Source organism: Polyodon spathula, chromosome 10, assembly GCF_017654505.1.
Source record: "Polyodon spathula isolate WHYD16114869_AA chromosome 10, ASM1765450v1, whole genome shotgun sequence".
NCBI lineage: Eukaryota > Metazoa > Chordata > Actinopteri > Acipenseriformes > Polyodontidae > Polyodon > Polyodon spathula.
Window position 1 is genome coordinate 6,858,913 of NC_054543.1, and position 24,405 is coordinate 6,883,317.

Sequence of the window (24,405 nt, forward strand, 5' to 3'; positions counted from 1 at the left end):
TCCATTTTTTTCAGCAAAAGCTGTATTTAGTGTTATTCAACAGCTTAGCCCTGCTAGCAACCAAAAGGAAACCATTAAATTGGAAGAAACAGAAATGTAAAAAGGTCTAGCAACAGAAATAAAGGAATTAAAACATTGCCTTAGGCAGAAGGTGACAAAATGCCATTTCATAAAGCTTCAAGGCTCTGTCGTGAAATACACTCTAAGCAAGTCAACACAGCCTCCTGTGGCTAAAACTAGTCTTTTGTAACCTTTACAACGGCTTCGATGTGCATTGCTTATGAAGCAGGCAGTGTTGTGTAAAGGATTCAGGTGCAATTAGACTACCTACCTGTTTTTTATGCATGTTATTTAAGTGTATACACTTCTGAGTGGATAGCTATTACCTGTTGTTATGGTCCTACCATGTCATGCAATCTTAACAAAACTTTTTTTTTTTTTCTGTCAATTTAGATATGTTAATTTATTCTATAGTTAGGCAGACCTGGGACAAGTTAGCCTAATAGCGGTTTCTTAGGTATTGTTATGGTCATACACTGTGGGTTGGAGCAGTTGGAGCAGTAAAACAGTACCCTGACAATCTGATGGTTGTATGTTAGCAGATTTCGTTTCATAAAGGGACTGAGGAGGTTCTCAGTCCCAAAAGGCCCTAAAGCAGCTTACCTGTAATGCAGAGAGTTATAGCTGCTATTTGGGAAACCAAGTTATATCTAACCTGTTCCTTGGCTTATACTGGGCTTGAACTATATAACTGGAAGAAAACAAGCCTGTCTTCCTTTAGCCACTGACAGATCCTGCAATTTAAAATCGCAAAACTGTGGGAAAAGTCTGTGGGGAAACTATCTGTGATAGTTTTTGGGCAGCAATATTTAGGTCTGTCCTGTCTTGTCAATAACATAAAGTAATTGAAAGCAAACACCTGCACTGTAGGGTGCAAATGATTGCAATTAAAGGCAGGATTTGTTGGTTAGTGGTAATTTCGGAGAGTGATGTGTGGCGTGTATGACTGAGACGGTCCCTCTTTTCTGGGTAATGTTAGTAAGAATATGCATTGCAGACATTGGGACTGAGTGGGCGGCTGGCTGTGTGATTATGTATGAACTTTTTGTTAGTTTCTAGTGCTTCAGTAGTTGTTCAGTTTATCTAGGGTCTGTCTCCTGCTTGTATGTGCAGGCTGTTGTAGCTTTTGTATCAAAGCGCTCCACTTGATACGCTCCAGTAGACAGTTTTAGGAAACAAATAACATTGACAATCTGATTTTATTTGATTTATTTTCAAAGTGGGGAAAAAGTCAGTTGGCTCTGAAATACTGAATTTGTTGCTTTTAAAAGTCTATGCATGAGAAATGTGCTTAAGTGCTGCAAACAGGATTGACAGCTGAAGCTTGTAGTAAGATTGGATCAGACTTAAAATAACAATATATAAAATAAATAAATAAATAAATACAAATATCCGGTATAGATGAAAAAGGCAGGGAGATATTTTTTTTCACAGTCTGAAATTTGTCATTGGGATGAACAGTGATGGAATTACACTGACAGCTTCCTGTGGCTTTATGAACTGGATTTGGAATTGGAATTGGTCTGTATATATCAGAATATACTTTTTAGCTGCTGTCCGCTTCAGTTACCTTATTAGACACCACTGTAGCAAATCTTTGGACTGGATTTGGTAAAGTTCTTTGTTTCATAACCCTGTCTAAAATGTAATTTAGCAGACATTCCCAGACAGGTTTGTAGCAAGTGGAACAATTGTTGGTAATCCCTGGATATTACTGTATTATTGGAGTAGTATTAGATTTAATAAGTACTGATAGTACTGGATTATTTTAGTAATCATCTGAAAAAAAAACTATGGTTATTAATAGATCAATACAAATACCATCCTTAACTATTAAACACCCAATAGTACTGAATACTAAAAGGAACAATTCAATACATCGAGAAATGTTTCGACTAGACATCTTAGTATTGCTTAATAGACACAAATATGTCTGGGGTCACGTCAAATTCTGAAGCATACAGATGCTGAATACACGTAAATATTTGTGACGTTATGGATGGTGATATTATAACGACTGCCTTCAAATGCCTGAGTGGAGCACAAGTAAGGATAGAGAAAGCAGATTTGATTTTAGATGTTTCTACCATAGATGTTTATCAGATTAATGTATGTGATTGACACACTCTATTCATTTTCATATAATTCCCCTAAGTAGCTTGCAGTGAATATTGATTTTGATTAACACTGGGATGGAAGCATCAAGGTTCTGGTCCGTAGAGAGAAATGATGAGAAATGTAGCTTGGATCTTGAGGAAATCAGAGGCAACAAGCATCCTGCTTGAGCACTTAGCAAAAGCGGTATATAACAGAATACCTTGTTTGTTGTTATTTTATTTTTAATGTATAATATTAAATGAAAATTCTTGCATAGTAACTAACAGCCATCGTAAAGCCATATTGACCCAGAAGGGTAATCTTTAAAGCTCACGATTTTGCCACGGTTCCATCTGCCAATGGGACTGAATCGAAAGAGATTTGAACTCAGTTCTGCTTGTTTCCATCTGCAGCATACTGAAATTAATTGAATTAAGACTCTTGTCACCCCAATTAGAATGGCAGGCTGTAGGAAATTGATCTCTTTCAACTTGCTGATGGGGAAGGTACTTTTTGACCATCCAATGTGAAGGACATAATAAATGTGAAATATACAAAAATGTGCAACAATGACATCTAGTTAAAGAAATGTAGACTGCTGATTGAACGGTAGTCAGACGCACTATAATCTTGGAATGGGATGATGCTGAGTTCTGTAGACTCTTTCTAGACTTTTCTTAGGCATTTTTTTTTTCAAAAGTTTGAAAATACCTTTAGGAGATACAGCAACATCTGTAATCCTGAAGGAAAAACCCAAGAACATTAAAAAAAAAAAAAGAAACAGTATCTATTGAAATAAATCTTTTTTAATTTTTTTTTTTTATCTAGTTGTTGTTTTCTTAATAGCCCAATTTTAAAAGATAATGTACTGTAAATCTGATAAAGATTTACCAAGTGTTTTTGGTGCTCGTTCTTAAACAAACTCTTGACTTAGGAGATGTTAGACTTTCATTTGAAGCTCCCCAGTATAAAAGACTTCATTAAGCATGTGTTTGTTTTCTCTGCACAGCTAGCCGGGAACAACGTATTCCCTCGTGCCAAAGCTTCAGAAATACTGACATGTTGTTTTACTACCTTCAAACATCAACGTTTCAAACCTGTCTGGTTTGCAATTGTTTTAATTCAAATTCATTACTGTTTTCATGTATTCAGGTGGGTTGTTTTTTGTTCTTTTGTTATACTCCATCTGTTGCTTCTACCAACAAGGTGTCTCATTGTAAGATTAGGCTGCTTTATTTGTTGGTGTGCTCATTTACTAGTGCATTACATATCCATTGTGTTAAGCTCTCCAGCCGAGATGCAGGCCTAACCTTCGTACAACTAGTTATCATCACACAAAAAAATGGAAAAAGCTGAAATATAGTAACGAATGAAAATGTTTAATTTAGATTGAAATCAAACAAAGTCTGCTTTAAAATACATTATTTCATTTGATAATCCACAATAGTGTTTTTTTAAATGGGAAAATTAATCAGCAATGAGTGCCTTTTCAATAGAAAATAAGAGCTCTGTCTAGACAATTGATTACTTACTAATAGGACTTTTTGTTAAAGCCTCACATCTTGTCTGAAGCGAAGGTTTTATCCAGCTCAGAGACAATACTCTGGGGCAGGATACATGTATAAACTGGTGGTGCAAGTTTATTGATGGAGAAGCAGAACAATGCAGGTTTTAATTAACCAGAAAAAAAAAAAAAAAAATTAAAACTCAATTGGCCGGAACTCATAATTACTCCCATAAATTATCATCAATCAAAAAACAATTTTAAGAGTCAGTGATTCATTTGGGAGTTCCAAGCGATGAGACTTTTTTTGTGTGTGTTTTTAAGGATATTGATCCACTAAGCTTTTACTGTGCAGCAGAATGGCAAAAATTGTTGTTGGATGCACAAAATGTGGTGTGAAAACGTAATCAATTTGGAAAGGATATTAAAGGGCTTGTAACCAGGAGGTCCCCGGGTTCAAATCCCAGCTGCTCACTGACTCATTGTGTGACCCTAAGCACATCACTTAACCTCCTTGTGCTCTGTCTTTGGGGTTTGACGTTGTTGTAAGTGGCTCTGCAGCTGATGCATAGTTGCCTTGGATAATGGCATCTTCTAAATAAACAAATAATAAAGGGAAGTTAAGTTAAAAATGCTTGCATATCTCATCTTTCCTGTATATTTTATTTACAAAAGCAATGTGACGTCAGTGATGTTTTGCATGTTTCTAAACCCTGGGGGTGAGATGAGCCAATGAGTCATAAGCTTGAAGAATTACAGTATGTCATCTTGGTGTCTTGCCCCAGTAATAATGTGGGTAGAAATACCAGAATATTGCTGCAAGCGGTGTTATTGGCAACTTTGTAGAATTCTCATCTTTGCCGTCTCCCTGGAATTCCAGCAAGAGATAACTGGTATTCAGGCCATGGCAACGATTGGAATTTGACAGTGTTACGAAAAAGGAATTGTCTGCTTTTGTAATATAAATCATGTGTAATAAGTTATAGATTTGCCATAATTCCAGTGCTTCTTATCCAATGTACAAATGTCACCCAGCACAAAGAGCACAATAAAACTATGTAATAATAATAATAATAATAGTGCTTTTTATTTGTAATATCAATTCCTGGGTCCACACTTTCTGTAAGGGTGTCTCGTATTGTATGAGATGTAATTTTGCACAGTTTGTTCAGGTTCACAGTTATCTCAGTAAGATGACATCTCTTATGCAACAAGAGACATCCTACCTATCAATCAGTGAATCAGTGTTTATTTTATATAGCGCTTCTCATAGTGGACCATCATCACAAAGCGCTTTACAGGATGCAGTACCACCAAAATCCATCATACACACAATTTATATATTGCAGGAAGGTACAGACATTTCCAGTGGGCTGGTTCTGTAACAGGGGCTCTGTGGCTGGTTCCTCTTATTATATTTGATCACCAGGGAATCTGTGAAAAATGCATACCTTACATTATAAATGCTTTCTTGTTCACTGAGTGTATTTTTCCAACACATTCACTTTTATCCCATTGTAATTTATGCTTTTCATTGAAATCCACCATTAAGCAATTAATTTGCACATTTTGCAATAGTCTCTCAGTGAGCCTGATATAGACTTTGTTTCTCTTTTGTTTACCTGTCTTAGAAGCATTAAAAACAGTGGTTTCTATTCAACTGATCTAGAGTGATGGATTTACATTATGCAACTATTTAAATAATTAAAAGAAGAAGGGGGCTTTGACTGACTGTGTGTGTAAGTCTTTTGTGTATATTTTTGTCCTTAAAACTAAATAAAATGACATATTTTGGTTCTAATTTAATTTTCAAACAGTGATGTCCCCAGCACAAAGTTTTGTTTAAATGTTTAAGAGAACTCTGCCGATTAGATTTTATTGTGTCTTGTCTTGATTTAGTTTTATCAGTTTTTTATGATCAATATGTAGCATTGCTTTTCAGCTGGATTGCCTTGCTGGGAACGTTTTGTTGTGACTATTGATTTATTTCTTTATAAATCAATATATATATATTTTTTCCCCAGTAGTTTCCTTGCTTTGACAGAAAAGGGTTTTAGCTCAGCCGATTTTACAGCTAGACTTTTGCAAAAAATACATAAATTAACCATAGCTATTAAATACTCATAGTGTGCGAAATTTAGAAATACTAAAATAAACATAATATATTCAATGGCAAAAAGTTTTCAATGGAAGTCCTTCTCAATGTCTTCATAAACTCCACGCACTTGAAATGGCTCTAAAAAGCCCACTGATCTGAACAGCTATATTAGCAATTCCTTTTACTTTAGCCTCACCCACAAAACTCACCTTCCCCTTGTTGTGTCTCTGCAGCGTGTGACCTGATGACCCAGGGCATCCTGGCACTGGTGACGTCCACAGGCTGTGCATCGGCGAGCGCACTCCAGTCCCTGACGGACGCCATGCACATTCCACACCTGTACGTCCAGAGGAACAACGTGGGGACCCCTCGCACTGCCTGCCAACTCAACCCCAGCCCTGACGGGGAGAGGTACACGCTAGCGGCCCGGCCCCCAGTGCGGCTCAACGACGTCATGCTGAAACTGGTCACTGAGCTCCGCTGGCAGAAATTCATTGTATTCTACGACAGCGAGTATGGTGAGTATTGGAGTTAGCCTTGTGGCATCATAACCTTCTGCTGGTTAGGGCAACTCCCAAGACGCAAGTCTGCAATTCCATATTCTGGCAGTAGCGATGTGCAAAATGCTTAGTGTATTAGTGCTGTCATATGTCATTGAAAATATGGGGGGTTTATTTTTCACTTGAACAGTTGTAGCAACACATAGGAACATGTAGCACAATAAAATAAAAAGGCCCTCATATACTCTTTAAGGTCCCCTTGAAAGATCATAACCGTTGAGAAGTTAAAGAAAAACTGACCCTTGCCTTATTGCTGGGAGCAAAAGAAAGAGAAATAAGGAGAGAGGAAGGAGGAAAGAATCGTGTGATCTGATGAGTCTCTGACTATCCATGTTTTGCTTTATCTATTTTTTAAATGTGATAAATGCAAACATTTTGGTCTTAATGGCTTTTAATTGCACTTCTATGGATCAAATGGTTTTTATTTGGTTTCAATTAACATAAATTGCGTTTTAATTGAAGTTAAAATTAGGCAGTTTTGTTTTAATATTGATATTAAATTACTTCAAAGGCAATTAGGTTTGAGAACCTTTCTTAGGCACTGTGTTTAAAGTGGAAATGAGCTTTTGTCCCTGTCATTTTAAAACACTTAAAATTTTTGTATCTCCATATAACTGCCTGTAATCAATACTCACACTTAAACTGTAATGTGAGCCCTTTGATTAGGGAACAGTTGAGAATAGTCAAGTATTCCAGCTGATTAATCTAGACCGACAGTTAGTTGAAACTTTTGTTTACTTCATTTTTTTAAGTTTCATTTTTACCAAAGATTTTATGTTGGGAGAATTATTCAAGTTTTTTTTTTTTTTTTTTTTTTACATATAATTTAAATCATTTTTTTTATTATTATTCTTAAAGTGGGTGCAGACTGTGGAGGAATACTCATGTGATAATTCTAGTTGAAAGTCAGTAACAGAGGCTACCAAGCTACTGAACCCTGGAGGTGAGGTCCAGCCTAGACAGCCAGTGCCTGCACTTCATGCAGTGCCTTTAATGGGGGGAGCACCCTGTGCTATTTATTTAAAAAACTTTTACACCAAAGGGTCTTGATAGTTGCCAAACCCATAGCCTCTATAAATAGGATGATTTGTGACTTATATAAATAAGCCCCCAGTGGCTGTAATTAAATGGCTAAAGCCATGTCATATGTCAATGCAATGCCTCTATGCAAAAATCCTATTGCTACAGGTACATTTATTTAATATGTTAGCATTGGGATTTTACATGTCCTTGCATTTACAGAACATTTAGTAATAGTTGTTACTAGGGTAATACTACTAGTATTACTAGTATTTGTGAGTCCAGGTAAATGTTGTTTCACACCAGTTCAGGCCTAGCTACTATCTAGGGCATTTAGTGTAAAGCACCTACAAAAAACACAAACCATCCATAAGAATATATGCTGTTTACTACAAAGAGAAAAGAATACGGAACAAGGAAAAGGTACATATATTTAAATTAGCGTATTTGTTGTGCCTTTATTGAAAGCAGATGGAGAACTGTTTGCTCATGTGCAGGCACCAATTCCGCCTGTGGTGAAAATGGCAGCTGAATGATGATGATAAAGCATCTTTGTCTGACTACAGGTCTTTTGTTTTTTTTTTCTCTGTTATGGCAGAGTTTAAGTAGCATTGCCTGATGTGAGTCAATGCCAGCCCTCAATGGAGAGCAGCATGAATAACACTCAGGAAGCACAAAGCACTTAAAACAGGAGTAAGTTCAGGTCAGGACCTATGCCAAGTGAAGTGTACAGGGACTGGTGTTGGTCCCCTATGTTGCATGCTGGTCACAAAACTTAACATCACTTTGTCCTAGATGTTTGTTTCCTATTTTACAAACAAACACCGTGAACACAGAGATTTGGTCCCTGCTTGTTAGATGGAACCACAGCCAATTTTCACAGTCAGACCCATGGAGTTTCAGATCAAGGTCACACATTGCAGCCAGTTGTTGGCATACCATGTGTGACTTTGAAACAGTGGTTTACCGAATGTCTGAGAGAAACAGTTATTGTTTATTTTTATCTCACCAGACTCCTCTCTTGTTATTGCTAAAGTACGTTGCATATTATTGGGATATGTTTGTGTTTGTTAATCTAAATATGTATCTAAATGTATAACAATATAAAACTTCTTTATAGTAATATTACACCTACCAAAGACACTTACTAAAATATCAAATCAGACTTAATAGAAGCTGATCTACTGAGAATCAATTGGTGGGCTGATGAGCTGGTTTTTACAATATATGTAAGTTTACAGAAATTATTAAACATTTTTAGCAGGATGTGTAGCAGATAGGTAATGTGGCAATTTTTATACTTTATTTATTTTATTTTTTTTAACATAATGCTCTGCTCCCAGCCGATGTAAGAAATGTCACATACTACATGGAATTTTTTTTACAGATGTATGTCTTCAGTCCTCTAGGAGCAGAGTATTGCAGGGGGGCATGTTACACTGTACTTAGAGAAAAGGTATGTTTGAGGCCACAGTGCTTTAAACCTCCCCAGGATGTTATGACTGAAACAGAAAATAATATTCAAAGCGAATATCAAATAATAAGAAGAATACATTCGATAACTGACATTTCACAGGCACATTGTCGTTGTAATTGGATTACATATTGCTATGCAATAGGAGTCTTATTTCCTTCACTGCACTAAACACAGCCAGGTTAGTCCAACTCTATTAATGATTAATCGTTACCACTAACTTGGTTTGAATTATGCTTGAAAATTATAAATCTAGTACTATGTAATGTATAATGCATTGTCCCTCACTATCTCGTAAAGCGCTTTGTGGTGGTGGTCCACTATGAAAGGCGCTATATAAAATAAATATTGGTTGATTGATTGATATATTGTACTATGCATATTTGACAGATGGAGAAATGCCATGGTGTCTGACATAACCAGCGTATAGTGTAGCCCGTACAGCCCTTCAGAATGCAAGACACTTCAAAGCACTTTGAATAATGAGTGAGCTCTGTCCAGTATTGTGTAACATTCAAATAAAAGGGAATCAAAACTAAACATTTTATGGAATGGTACAGTACATTAATGCACTAGAAATGTGTTTCATTGGGCAAATATCAAGGGAAACCAAAGCCTTTCTCTGAACTCTGAAGATGCAATGAATTACAAACAAAAAGAAAATACAGTACATTCTGTCTGCTGAAAAGAATACCTTTTTGAAGTTCAAGCAATGATTGTGTCTTAAAGCTATAGCAATACTTATAAACACTATACAGCAAAACAGCAAAGACAAATACTGGGGACTGAGATTTATGTTCTTTCATATTTTTGTATTCAATAAACTGCTATTACTTGAACCTTCCCTGTGTCTAGTGTGGGATGTTCATAGTAAGTCTTTAATCTCTCTGAACTTAAGTAATATTTCAGATTGGAAACTAATCAATTTTTCTTGCAATGCCGATGCTTACTCTTTTTATCATAAGTCAAGTTTCAACAGTCTTTTTGTTTCTTTTGTGCTGCGTGTGCTGTTTCTAAAAATAGGGAAACAAGTCAGGGAATGTTGTCTCAGTGTGCTCTTTCTGTGCTGCCACTGTTTCACACTGCTCAGCTGAGTGCCCTCTTGTGTGTCCGCGGTCGCTTTGAGTGACTCGGAAGTCAGAAGTCCCCCGTCCCTGGAGACGAGAAGAGGAGTGAATGGGCTCCCTCCCCCTCTCCTTGCGCAGTTGACAGTTGCAGATTCCCTGTAAGTTAATTGCTCCTGGCTTGTCTGGGCTGGGTTCAGCCGAGCTGTCAGCGAGAAGCAGTCCTCTTTCCAGATAAGCAGTCAGCTCCTGTCTTGAGTTAAAAAAAACCAAAAAAAAACCTTCCAATGTTTTTAGCAACCCCAGACCGAATCTGTGCTAATGCATATCATAGTGAATTTGATGTGACTGACTGTTACAAGTAAACAAAAATAAACAGCTCACTCACAGATTACAGATTTAGGAGTCTGATATGTACAGTGCAAACCAGAGTCTGCTGTGGGGAAAAAATAAAAATAAAACTATAGAGCAATGAAACCTAGCAAGAAACACAAGGGGGCACCAAAAGGTAGATGGGGTGGGGTTCACATACTAAGGCTAAAAGTTCTGCTATTTTCCAAGTTTTAATATGGTATAGTTTTGGGTCAGTCGTTAATGTAAGACTACATACATTGCTTATTAGTTTGTGTTCTATAATGTCCACGTTTTGATGGTCCTGTGAGTTCTTGTGGTTTGCCGGTTTGAGGAGAGGATATGTGGCGTACTGTATTGTGACTTTAGTTTAATGTTACATTTATTTCAGATTTGACCAATCCCAGACAAAGACAATTGCTTTCACACACTGTGCTGATCTGTCTCTGCAGAAGGCTTGGTTAATCTGCAGTGTCCGGTGCGGTGAGTGGCATGAAAACAGTGCGACAGTAAAGAGAAACACTGCAGTCAGGAATGCCTCACAGAGCAGCAGGTCAGAGCTGCTGATACATTCTCAGGTATAGCATGGCGCCTGGGGACCCACCGATTTGCGGGTTACATTGAGGTGCGTTCTCGCAAGGTATTTTTAATAGGATTGTTATGCTTTGGGGAACCTGGGGTATTGAAGCCTCATCTCTGCTGCAGTGCAGCGACATTACCGAGTCTTATAATGAGCACGGAGGAGTGTATTGCCTGAGTAACTCAATGACATCTTGTAAAAGCAAAGGTATTAAGCTGGTATGAGGCATTCTATTGGCATGAGTCCTTACGGGTATGGAAGGTGTGACTATTTTGCTGATTGGGAGACTTGTAAGTAAAGCTCCTGCAGCTCCCAGGCATTATTTTGACATCTGCACTGGTAAAGCCTCCTCTTAAACACATTAATTAAACACAGACCTTCTAATGCCTGAAGTAATACAGCACTCTCTAGATAAATGGGGATACTTTCAAAGCTATGTAAAGTTAGGTTACTTACAGTAACCCTGGTTCCTTGAAAGTGAAGACGATCACCAACATACTTATAGGATATGCCTCCCTTAGGTAGGTATTCGCTGAGCATTTTATGTCAGAACTGCCGATAAGCTCCTTCCTGGGGTGACCTCCTCAGTCCTGCCTACCAAGGGATTAAACAGTCAACCTGCGGAAGCCATTTTCTGTTTTGCATCAAGCCCGTGAGTGCGACCGATGCGACCTCGCTGGTTGGTGGTCATCTTCTCTTTCAGAGAACCAGGGTTACGGTAAGTAACCTTATGTTCCCTTTAAATTCGAAGACGACCACCAACATACTTCTGGGAAAGTATACCAGAGCAGTCGCAATGGAGAAGGAACGGCAGCAGATCAGGGAAGCATTAGAACCACATAACCCATGGTTAACGGTGCGAGCTTGCAACCTCAAGGATCCTCGTCCCTAATGAATGCAAGGAAGGATCTATCACATTATGGTGATAGAACCTTGAGAAAGTATATAGCGGAGCCCAACTAGCCGCAGTACAAATATCGGACAACGAGGCCCCTCTGAAGAGGGCCCAAGATGTAGTCAACCCTCTGGTAGAGTGCGTGACTACCCGCCCAGGTGGGGGCAAGCCGGCATTGTCATACATAGTTGAGACTATGTCCACAATCCAGTGCAAAAGCCGCTGCTTCGAGAGGGCCTGTTCTAGGGTCCGTAACCCATGATAGACAAAGAGCTGGTCAGAATGACGCAGAGCTCTTGTCCTATCCACCTAACACATCACTGCCCTCACCGGACAGTGGAAGTTCAATCTCCTGTCCTCCTCTGAAGAAAACGGAGGTGGATGGATAGACTCCAGTTCCACCGACTGGTTCATATGGAAGGCTGTGATCACCTTAGGGAGGAAAGCAGGGTTTGTACACAGTGACACCCTGCTGCCATCATCCCAAATACGCATTTCTGAGCTGTGCACAGACAGCACCTGTAGTTCACTGACCCACTTTGCAGAGGTGAAAGCCAAGAGGAATGCTGTCTTCTTAGACAGATACTTCAACTGTATGGAGTGTATGGGCTCAAATGGGGCCTTCGTGAGAGCAACCAGTTCAATATCAAGGCTCCATTTGGGGAGAACGGCCCTCCTTGGAGGGCGTAATCGCAGAGCACCCTTGAGAAAACGGGTTGCCAAGAAATGTTGACCCGGAGATACAGAATCAATGGGTGCATGGCACACAGAAATGGCCGCCAAACAATGGTGGAATCAACTGGGGGAAAGCCTGCCCGGCCCAGCTTCTCTGCACCTTCCAAGGAAGCAAGCTGTGTCGCTTGCTTCAGTACGTTTGGCGCCGAGGTCAGTCGATCCCAAGAGGAGCACACCTCCTCCATGAAATTGGGGAATGCTGAGAAGGGCTGTTGCCGGGGAGCTATGGCCTGCATCGGGAACATGGACTGGCGTGGTTCAGCCATTGTCGTCTAAGGGACCAGCAAAAAGTTTGCAGCATGTCCCATCAGAGCAGGGGAACCCGGTTCTGAGAAGGTCTCACCCCGAGGGCCAACGTCGCATGCTGGACACCCAAGCACCGTGCACACAAAATATGCCTATCCTCCTGGGCCGTGTTAGCCCTGCAGAATATGCAAGCATGGAACCACAACATGCTTGCTGTTACTCTTTAATACCGCCTGGTATTTAGGCCTCAGGCGCCACACAACATGCCTGAACGGAGTGCAAGGCACAGGAGCACTTAAGCACCACATGCAGCAGGCTATGCATGCACCAAGGCACTAAGTAAAGCGTGCACAAATCAAACACCAAGCACCATGCGCACCGTTTGCACAGAGCACTGTGAGCGCTATGTGCACAGAGTTTACAGAGTGCACCGAGCACAGAGTACCGCGTGCACCGAGCACTGAGTACCACGTGCACCGAGCGCTTTGTACAATGACTGTACCAAGTACCGCGGGCATAATGTGTGGCGAGGTAAAAAACACTGTGTGCATCAAACACCGTGTGCACCGAGTGCAACGTGCGCAGCACCCGGGGGCAGCTAATGCAGCAGTGCCTACCCTAACCGCATGTAGTCACAGACCTGGTGCAGGAATTACATGGCTGACTGGTTGTTGTTATGTCATCTATTTATTTATTTATTTATTTATTTATTTCTTTTTAAACTGCACTGTAGCTAAAATTCACAGCACAACACAGGCAAAGTGGGGTTGTGCAACACGGTCAACACACAAGTTGACACACAACAACAACAATATAAAGTAATATTTGTTTATTTATATTTCACCCAACTGCACACACGGCAACTGACGGTATCACTCAATGGCAGGGGTACAGCAAAGCCTAGCCCTGGAGTGTAGGCTGAAAAGACAACACACACGCACTCCTTTAAATCAACACTGCACAGGCAGTCACTCACATACAACAGACAGTGTGTACAGACAGCCTGCAATGCAAGCGAGGCAGGCTGTGAGGAAAGGAGCAGAAAGAAGCTAGAGTTAGAGCTGCTGATTCCACAAAAGTTGCAAGCCAACTTTTAGCACAAATGCAGGGGAACTGCAGTCGACTCGCAAAGGCTCTTTGAAAAACACACTCAGTTTAATAACACAGAAGTCTTACCTTACCGTAGGTGAGAGGAAAAGGAGAAAATGGCTTTCGTGGGTTGACTGTTTAATCCCTCGGTAGGCGGGACCGAGGACGTTATCCCAGGAAGGGGCCTATCAGCAGCTCTGATATAAAATGCTCAGTGAATACCTACCTAAGGCAGGCATATCCCATAAGTATGTTGGTAGTCATAAACCTATACTGGTTTGAATATAAAATGTATTTAAGTTCAGATAGTTAGACTACATCAAGTTTGATGGTTGCTTCTGCATCAATTTACAAAGGATACATTCAGACGTTAATTATTCCAGGAGAATTGACTTACAAAAAAAAAAGAAATGAATGAACAACTTTAAAGTCATTACATCTTTGTGAATAGGGCCCCCATGTTTCAGAAATAGGTTGAACCAAAAATAATATTTCTTGTTGTATGTAGCACACACTTTGGATAACTGGGCTGACCTATCATGTAGTACAGTTGCTATGGTACCTGATTGTATTAAACACAATCTAAGCAACTTTTTCTGGCCAAATCAAATATTCAAAGCTTTTACTGTCTTACTTGTTTATTTACATTAGCCAAGTTAGTACATCTTTATATTTACTCCACAACTCTCAAACACACCATAATTAATTGCAATGTACTCCCTTCTGGCAAACTTACATCTGAATTCTCTTGAGGGCAACAGCATCTCTACCAATCAAAAGGAAACAGCAAAGGCAAATTGTGTAAATTAGTTTAAAACTGGGCACGCTCAGACACTGTAATTCCACAGAGCCCAGTTAATTAGAAAAATGAATTTTCACAGATTGAAATAGCGTTGCATAATAATTGCCTTTTATCAGAAGTCCAACATTTAGCCAGTCAGGTGTCAGTACTGTGACGAAGGAGACGAAGCAATTCTGCCCCTGCATTGTGATGTCAGTTTATTCTGCACTAAACTCACTTTACATCATGATTGACATGCAGGCATAATTCGTGATATAAAGCAGGCCATGATATAAACACCAAACCTCATGTTTGCCTACAACAGCACATTACGAATGCGAGACAAAAAGAAAGAAACTTAACGGTGGATTAAAGAGCAGCGTTTCAATTATGTACATTTAGTCGTTCTTTACATGTAAACAATGCGTATAGTTTACTACGGGACAAATACTTTTTGTGTCATTAACTGGAATGAACCAGTTTCTGTCATCTAAAAAAGGCATAAATTATCGGTTGATGAGAGCTATCAATTAGGCATTGCACTTTGTATTTTATGGAGGTGGGGGGGGGATAAGACAAATTTGGTGACGTTGGTGTTTTGTAACTGAACTGTATCCCGTTAAGACTGCCCACGCAGCATTTGACAGGCTGCACAAAATGTCAGTTTATCAGCCGAGATGAGGCTTGGTTGTTAGTTGTTGTTAGATAATAAACAGGGCATGATGTTAAGCGAGGTGATATAAAACAGGTTAATCTGTGTGTGTGTGTGTATATATATATATATATATATATATATATATATATATATATATATATAGAGAGAGAGAGAGAGAGAGAGAGAGAGAGAGAGAGAGAGAGAGAGAGAGAGAGAGAGAGAGAGAGAGATAGTATGTATCTTAAAATATATTACAAATAACATTTGTACGTGGACCATTTATGTATCACAATTCAATAAAACATGTAAACACTATTGCTAATATCAGAGGATCAGACAGATTCAGTTCAGACAGATTACAACAGAACAGATGTGAAAAGATACAGTCCTTTGAAAATAACTTGCAGTACTATTACTCATTCCTTCAAGTGTCTAGCTGGGTGCATAATGAGTTTCTAGATTTGTTTCATTCCCTTTGGTGCAAAGATCATAAAGTAGGTAAGGACTCTTCATGGAGTATTTTTCAGTGTCTTGCCTGTAATTATGTTTTTCTATAACCACATTAGTCCTCTTCACAGACTGTACAGTTGAATGCCAAATCAGCCCATCTGTAGTTCAACCACATCTGCAAAGAGAGGAAGTAGATTAGCTTTCTTTCATTTTTGTTAGATTCAGTTAAACTACAGTAGACCCTTCAGATTTTGGAGTGTTCATAATGCCCCATACTCTCTGTAAAATAGTGTGTCTTTTACTGTGTTGCTGTCCTCAGTGTTGTAATGGGGAAATACTTCCAAGATGCTTAGGCTTATTGTGATTCAGCTAAAGGCTATAATTAGAATTTTGGATTGGTCTTTGGGCCTTAATTAAAAAGCCTTAACATACCAGTAAATACAATACCTCATCTCACTTTCATCATCTTGTCACTCTGTGTCAGAGTTAATAAACCATGTGATATAGGTTTAAACAGTGCCCCCCCTCATATATATATATATATATATATTTTCCCATTACATCAAGTTCCTTGTGGCTTTTTCTGTGCAGTAAGCCCAAGCTTGTGTAGATAAACCCCAAGTGGCTTTTTGCCAGCCCTGCACATGCATTCTGCAGATAGCCACAATCTGCTAGCATGGTTACCTGTCGTGTACGACCAGCAGAGCACCATCAAGTAATATTATTGCAATCCCAATAGCAAGGGAGGAGAGCAGTTCTGAGACTGATCACAACCAGTGTGGGGTCTTCTGGATTGTGGCAAACTAAAGCTAGTGTGACAATGTTCTCAGGACTGGAGATTTAGGGCTTTGAAATGAAAAACAAACTTCAGGAAGCACAGGTCTATGAATGTCTACGAGTGGAACAAATGGACTCAATGGTGAAACAGCAACTTAACAATTGATAGGTATTACTTCCTTGACTAACCAACTATACAGTACAACACCATGGACCGGTCAGTATGGGATCAAAATGAATGAAGCCAGAGCAGATTTTCAATCGTTTTCCCTTCGAGGTCTGATTTCTCAAGGCGCTTCAGGGATAAATCAGAATTAACTGCTGACAGTAGTATTTGAGCTTTCCTCAAATTTGTGTTCCATTCTCAGCCTTCCTGTGTTAAGGGATAAGTATAGTAATGATAAGTTATGATGATTGAAAGCTGTCAGCAAACTTTACAGCATCCAGTGGATTTTTTATTATAGAACTTTCCTTATGTGAGACATTGTTCTGTCTTTGGCTTTGGCTTTTCCTTTATCTGCCTCTCGCTTTGTTCTCCCTCTGCACATTAGTACCAGGGATAGAGTCCTTCCCTCCTCCCCCTTTTCTCTCTCCCCTCTCTTCCACCCATCCTCTTTTTCCCCTAGAATCCCTTTCTTTTTATCTCTCCCCTCTAACTTTTACATCTCACCTTAACTTTCTCCCTCTCTCCCCTCTCACTTTCTCATCCTCCCTTGCTCCCTCTCCCGCTCTCCAGCTCTTCCCCTCTCCCCCATCCTTCCTCCAACTCCCTCCTAACACTATCTAGACGCAAATTCTATTCCACAAAAGCATTCCATCCACTCAGCTGCCTATTTCCCCTTCTCTCTTTTTGGTTATCTGTTGTGTGTTTTAGCAGATGTCGACTCAAGGGCAAGACAGTTCTTGGCAGGGGAAGTGGGGTACTTCATATTTGGCACAATGTGGTTTCTTAATTCTACCTTCTTGCTCTGAATGGGCACCTCAACCCACTAGGGACCTACATTGATGCCATCCAACTGGTGGCTGGCTTCTATAGAGGAAGAAAGGCCCTTCCGCTGCATCAAATCAAACGATTGTTACTGTCTCCAAGTGCAGCTTGAACAGCATGCATATCACCTCATATACCTCTCATTAGAATAACCTTTTTCCTTTGTACTTTGCTCTGTAGATTTGAAATTCTCCAAACTTTATTTTCAATTTGACTCGGTTAAACCCTCAACACTGTAAGGACTGTATTTTCTGTGCTTGTTCCCAGGTTAAAAGTCCTATAACCCACAAATGCAGATGAGCCCGGTTAAACATTACTACAGTAAAAAGTTAGAATCAATTTCAAATATATGATTGACTGAGAATTGATAATTCATAGGGCTCTGATGTTTGCAGTTTTATGTGGCCTATTATGTATTAACTATCAATTAACTTCAAAATAAATAATGTATATTAACATATTTGTTACATGGTTGTTAATTTGTTAAAAGATGGCCATTAAATAGTGTGACCATGTGTAGGACCCCTTACTGGGATTGACAATATCTTGACTTGAGTTATTCAGTTGCATATCAGCAACAATACTAAAGTAAAATCAAATTGTAATAATGTGTACTTGTGAATATGCATGCTTGTTGCTGTCTTCCTTGTGTCATCTTCCTTAAGTGGAAATGGCTAACAGCATAATGCCAAAATAATTGCATTCCTTATATAGGTCTCAAATGTGCAGTTCTGAAGGAAACACAAACAGTGAACATGTATATTTATTTTAAAATATTTCTCTGAATTGTCCCCATTGTCTTCATCACCTTCCAGAATTGACTATACAGCCAATGACATGCTTTGACCCAGAAGTGAAACAATAACAGACTTCCTGAAAGTACAGCAAGCAAAAAACTTTTTCTAACCTTCTGTCGTATCCGATTTCAAGTTTTAAATTAATGTTTGCAATGATACATGTTTGTCTTCAAAACTTCACACTTGAGAATCAAATATAACTGTTATCAAATTATTTTGTAAACTGCAATCGCTTTAACACAGAGAGAGAATTTGTATTACTGTAGTATTATTTATTTTATTCATCTGCCCTTGAGTTGGCTCAGTCAGTGTCTCACTGTAATAAAATTAAAAAAATCCCTAACTTAAAGATTTTCTTGATGTGTTATTGAAAGGATTGTAAAATCAGGTACATCAACACTAACATATAAAAGTGTGTCCTACTTTAGATCATGTTGGGGAACATATTGTTGGGAATGAATAAGCTAAATCGATCGGCTGCTGTAATACAGGTCATGTGAACATTATATGGACAGCAGTTCAAAGGACACTGATTCTTATTTTTATACACATAGTTTATCAAAATAACTTATTTACTGAATTATCGGTCATAGTTTTTGATTCAGTACTTCTTTAAGAACAATTTTAAGGACAGCAGCGTTGTTTAATTGAGTTCCCAGCTCTGTCATGAAAGCCACACTATAAGCCAACATTATAATAATAATTATCATTATATGTATGTAGCCTGAAACAGCTTGCCTACCCATGCAGAAAGAGTTGACTGTGCTGCCCCACACTCACAGCTCTGACCCTTTCTTGCGCAGCTGTCTTAATTACTACCTACTGCCCCCTAACTACAGTTCTGTTCCAGTTATCACAGGCTGCCTAACAAGCTGAACTGAACATGCGAAAGGCAAGGCACAGTGAATGCTCCACTAATAGCATTTTTTGTAATTTGTCAGAATATTACTATAACAGAATACATTCTTGGAAAATGAGTAGGCTTTTGCACAAGAGCAGTGCAAACAGCCTAGGCAGTATCAAGCCACGTATTATCACTAGTTAAACATTTCACAATTTTGACACTTGGACAATTGGATTATTATAATTCTCTCTTAACTGACTTTAAAGACTTCCGAAAGCTACAGCTGAGTCTGCCACACAAAAACATGCCCTGACTAAGTGCTATTTAATGGCAATGCAGTGGTATGGTTTCTCTAAGGATATATAAATTCTCCTTTCTTTCTGCAGTGTTTGTCTTGCCAATAATTTACCTGCTGATTCATTGAAGTTTCCTTGATTAAAGCAGACTGCATAATAATTCAGTTTTAGTTCAAGTTCAGAACTAGGCAGACACATGGCAAATTACATTTAATATAGAAGTGTAAGGTACTGCATGCAGGCAATAAGAATGTGCATTGTAAATACCATATGGGAGATACTGAAATTGAAGAAAGAATTTATGGAAAAGATCTAGGCGTTTATGTTGACTCAGAAATGTTTTCATCTAGACAATGTGGGGAAGCTATAAAAAAAAGGCCAACAAGATGCTTGGATATATAGTGAAAAGTGTTGAATTTAAATCAAGGCATTTATTGTTAACACTTGACAATACATTAGTAAGACCTCATCTAGAATATTGTGTTCAGTTCTGGTCACCTTGCTACAAAAAAGATATTGCTGTTCTAGAAAGAGTGCAAAGAAGAGCAACCAGAATTATTACTGGTTTAAAAGGCATGCCATATGCAGACAGGCTAAAAGAATTTAAGCTAGTCAGTCTTGAACAAAAAAGACTACATGGCGACCTGATTGAAGCATTCAGAATTCTAAAAGTTATTGACAATGACTGCCCAGGGAACCTTTTCAACCTGATAAAAGAAACAAGGACTAGGGGGGGCACAAATAGAGATTAGATGAAGGGGCATTCAGAACAGAAAATAATGCCCTTTTTTACATAGAGAATTGTGGGAGTCTGGAACCAACTGCCCAATAATGTTTTTGAAGCTGACCCCTTCAAGAAGCTGCTTGATGAGATTCTGGGATCAATAAGCTACTAACAACCAAACGAGCAAGATGGCCTTCTCTTGTTTGTAACCTTTCTTATGTTCTTAAGTACTGCACAACACAGTGGCTGACCTTCAATGGTCTGTGTTTAAAATGAATTTTTCTCTTGTTTCTGTGCAGCTAGTGACTCATCAGGCATTAATTGCATTCTTTCCCATAGCCAGGTACTCTCATTTTGAAACTCCTGCTCCCAGACATTCACTTTATCAACAATCTCCACTAATCTGAGTCTACATTAAAAACTTACCTATAGGACACTGCTTATTTATCCTAGCTTCTACATTGCCTCGCAGGTGGGTATCATCCCACATTCAAGAATGTCTTTTATATTCCACATGGGAGACTTGTCTGTTGCTATTTAAAGCTCTCTGAGAGGGTTAATTATTCTCCATTCTAAAAATAATACACTGTCTTGCACTGTATGAGTTTAATTGAATGAGGGATGGCGTTGGTTTATATTATAATTGAAATATGCATTGAAAATCATGCTGGTTAATTATGCTGCTTTGACAGCAATGGAGACTGAAAAAATCAGTGGAATCCAGTGGTTAGAATGGTACTGCTCTGCCTTGTCAAAACTATTGGCCTTTCATTATCTCAAAATCACAAGGAATTGCATAGAAATGTTGCGGAAGCCGTCTTTTATTTCTTTATCAATGCAGTTTGGTGCTCTGAGATTTCCATTTTTCATTTAGGGCAACACGAACGCCATGTTATCCAAAACACTTTTAAGTGTTGTACTATTTATTCTAAATTTGAAAAAGGGTGGATAGCATTCACTAAGATATTGTAGTTTCTTTATTTCTTTATTTTCTTAATGTATTTAGGAAATAAGAAAGTTCCACCATTTCATTACTGTGGGCAGTATTTTCAGTTATTTTAGAGGGGCTTTTCAAAGCATTTGTTAAATACTCCTTTAGAAAACACTTAGGAGCCCTGTAAATGTATTGTTTATTTATTTTTAGAACGGGGTCTCCCCCTCCGCCCCAGTGTTATTTTATATTTGTTTATTATGATTTATTTATTGTATATGACGGCATAGCCGAGTTTGTTTTGTTTTTATTTAGATGTGTTCTGGCAGAGGCGAGATTGGCAGCCCGCCCTCTGCCAGGAATGATTAAAAACCTTGTGCAGAAGGTGGCCATCTCTCGAATTAAGTGATTAATTTGTTGCTAATTGGGAGATGGTCACCTGTATAAAAACACTCTCTGGATGTTCGAGAGGTGGAACAAGATCAAGAGAGGAGAGAGAAACTTGAAAGTAAGAACTAAGGATCAGTGAAGGCAGTTGCTCAGCCTGACTTTAGCGTTTATTTTGTGTTAGTGATTATTTTTGTTTAAGCCTTTGCTTTTGCTCTGTGAGCAGTGTTTTTTGGTTTGAACCTTTTATTTATTTTTGTATTTGAATAAATGGCGCACAGCATGTCTTTTGCCCTGCAGTACCTTACCTTGTGTGTTGTTCTTCCTGCATTCCGGCCTGCATTCATTTCCTGTCACAATTCCCTAAAATGTTGCACTCATGCTTTGTGAATAGAGCTTCATGTTTAAAAAGATGAATCATAACAAAGGAGGAAAAAGAAAAGTGAGCACTGCCCCTTTAAAGCCACCCTCCATCATTTTAATGACCTAATCTAAATGCTGTGCTGTTAATAAAAGTATATGGGCCATACAATAGCTGAAACACGTGCCTTTTGATGGCAATGTGTCTTTTAATGGAAAACTCTCTCTGCTCCAATCTGCTGACTGGATATGTGTATTTAAAGAGCTGAAGGTTAGGTTGAATATTCTTTCTTATACTAGGCATTATACAAAACCTCTTGAAGCTTAGGTGACCCAGTATTTAAAACAACATTCATAATTTTAAACTAAAACTTGTATGGTTCTAGGATATCTCAGTTACCTTAAAAAAAGTGTTCTGGTTGTTGTTGTTTCGAATCACGTTGTATATATTTTTTCTTTTCTGGTTCAGTCATTAAAACTCAAACTCAAAACCATTAACATGTCCTCCTGCAACACACTTCCCCCAGTATATTTAACAAATACACCAGTAAGAAATACCACATAACAATATGGCTTAATGTTAGTTTGTAGCCCTACTGGGATTGGCTGTACGTCTCATATTAGTGGATGCTTTCAACCTTGGCTTAGCTAAAAACCTGTTTTTAAAATTTTCTACAGAACTCTACAGAGTTTCCCACCTGTTTCTCCTAATTCCACCTTTTTACCTCTGCCTAGTTGGCCAATTAACTTCCCAGCAGAAAAAAAATGTAATCTGATGTAGTTCCCTTGGGTTCTTCCCTCTTATTTAATCAGCATGCACAAATATGAAGGGTCCTCGTAATCTCTGTATTAGCCATGAAAAGCGAATGCAGTTTATCATCTATTACCCAAACTCAGTTCTGAAAGGTCTTTTGGAGGCTAGCAGTCTGTGACCATTCTGAGCCAGCAGGATATATTTCTGCTTTCAATCTGTACAAGATGGCAACAGCTAGAAAAAGTTCCACATTAGACACGCACAGCTCTCCAGTACAAAAACAAAGGAAGTTTCATTATATACAGATGATAGTGATTCACATCATTTTTTTTCTGTAAAAAAGCTAGCTTGGAGGGAGGGGTGGGGGGGATCCTGGTAAGTTCCGACCACAATTAAGATATTGGGGAAGCAATATTTAGTTTAATTCCGTGAACATATCCTTGACAATTTGTACATTCAATATGAAGTGTTCTGTCTTTCTGAATCTGTCTTTACCTGCCTCTGAGTTGATGCTGATCTTATCTTGCTCTTACCTGGACAATCCTAACAACCTGGTATTGAAAATGCCTCTTTATATATACAGTGGTTTGCAGAAGTATTCACCCCCGACCAACAATGTCACATTTTGTTGAATTACAAATAATGTATGCACAGTTTTTCAAATGAACTTTTTTTTATTCAGAGCTGTAGTGGTTAAACTGAACACTGTTATATGAGGAGGAGGTTAAATGTCAGCAAAACCGCAATGAAAATGTACAAAATGAAATTTACTGGTTGCATAAATGTTCAGCCCCTTAAGTCAGTACTTGGTAGAAGCACCTTTTGCAGCAATTACTGCTATGTGTCTTTTTGGATAGGTCTCTACTAGCTTTGCACAGTAGGATAGTGACATTTTTACCCATTCTTCACTGGAAAACTGCTCCTGTTCTGATAAGTTTGTTGAGGATCATCGATGGACTGCAATTTTCAAGTTTCGCCATAAATTTTTAATTGGATTCAAGTCAGGGCCACTCAAGAACATTAATTATTTTCTTGTTTAACCACTCCAGTGTGGCTTTGGCTTTGTGCCTTGGATTATTGTCCTGCTGAAATGTGAATTTCCTCCCCAGTTTGAGAGTCTTGGCTGACTCAAACAGGTTTTCCTCAAGGATTCGCCTGTACTTTGCACCATCCATTCTCCCCTCTATCCTGACAAGCTTCCCAGTCCCTGCTGAAGAGAAGCATCCCCATAACAAGATGCCGCTACCTTGCTTGACAGTTGGGATGGTGTTGACTGGGTGATGTGCAGTATTGGGCCACTTGGAATTTAGTCCGAAAAGTTATATTTTTGTCTCATCTGACCACAAAACCTTTTTCCACATGTCTGCAGTATCATCTACATGCTTTTTCGCAAGCTACATATGTGCTTTAAGATGAGGCATTTTGAGTAATGGCTTCCTTCTTGCCATCCGTCCACACAGGTCAGCTTTGTGTAGGGACCAGCTTATTGTTGATTTGTGAACACTGACTCCCATCTCAGACACAGAACTTTGCAGATCTCTCAAAGTCATTGTTGGCTTCAGAGTGACATCCCAAACCAGTTTCCTGTTGCTCAGTTTGGGAGGGTGACCTGATGTGTCTGCATCTTCTAATTCTTAATGATGGACTTCACTGTGCTGGGAGGGATAATCAGCGCCTTTTAAATTTTCTTGTACCCTTCACCTGCTCTGTACCTCTGTACCACTTTATCCCTGACTTGTTTCAAAAGCTCCTTGGTCTTCATGGTTGCTTTGTTGGATCACTATGTGAGTTGCAGCTTGAAAGTCTTTATATACCTGAGGGAAATTATCTACAAGTTAAACCACTTTGTGTACACACCATTTCACTAATTTTGTGACCTTTCAAGCAA

The 24,405-nt window shown here is 38.9% G+C and overlaps 1 protein-coding gene across 2 annotated transcripts in view; it reads left to right on the forward strand.

Annotated features, from left to right (window-relative positions):
- LOC121322112 (glutamate receptor ionotropic, delta-1-like) overlaps positions 1 to 24,405 on the forward strand; it is a 258,746-nt gene that overhangs the window by 112,112 nt on the left and 122,229 nt on the right. For both annotated transcript variants that reach the window (XM_041261639.1, XM_041261640.1), the window contains exon 3: positions 5,993 to 6,277. In XM_041261639.1, the coding sequence (XP_041117573.1) occupies positions 5,993 to 6,277 (285 nt within the window). The remainder of the gene's footprint in view (positions 1 to 5,992; positions 6,278 to 24,405) is intronic.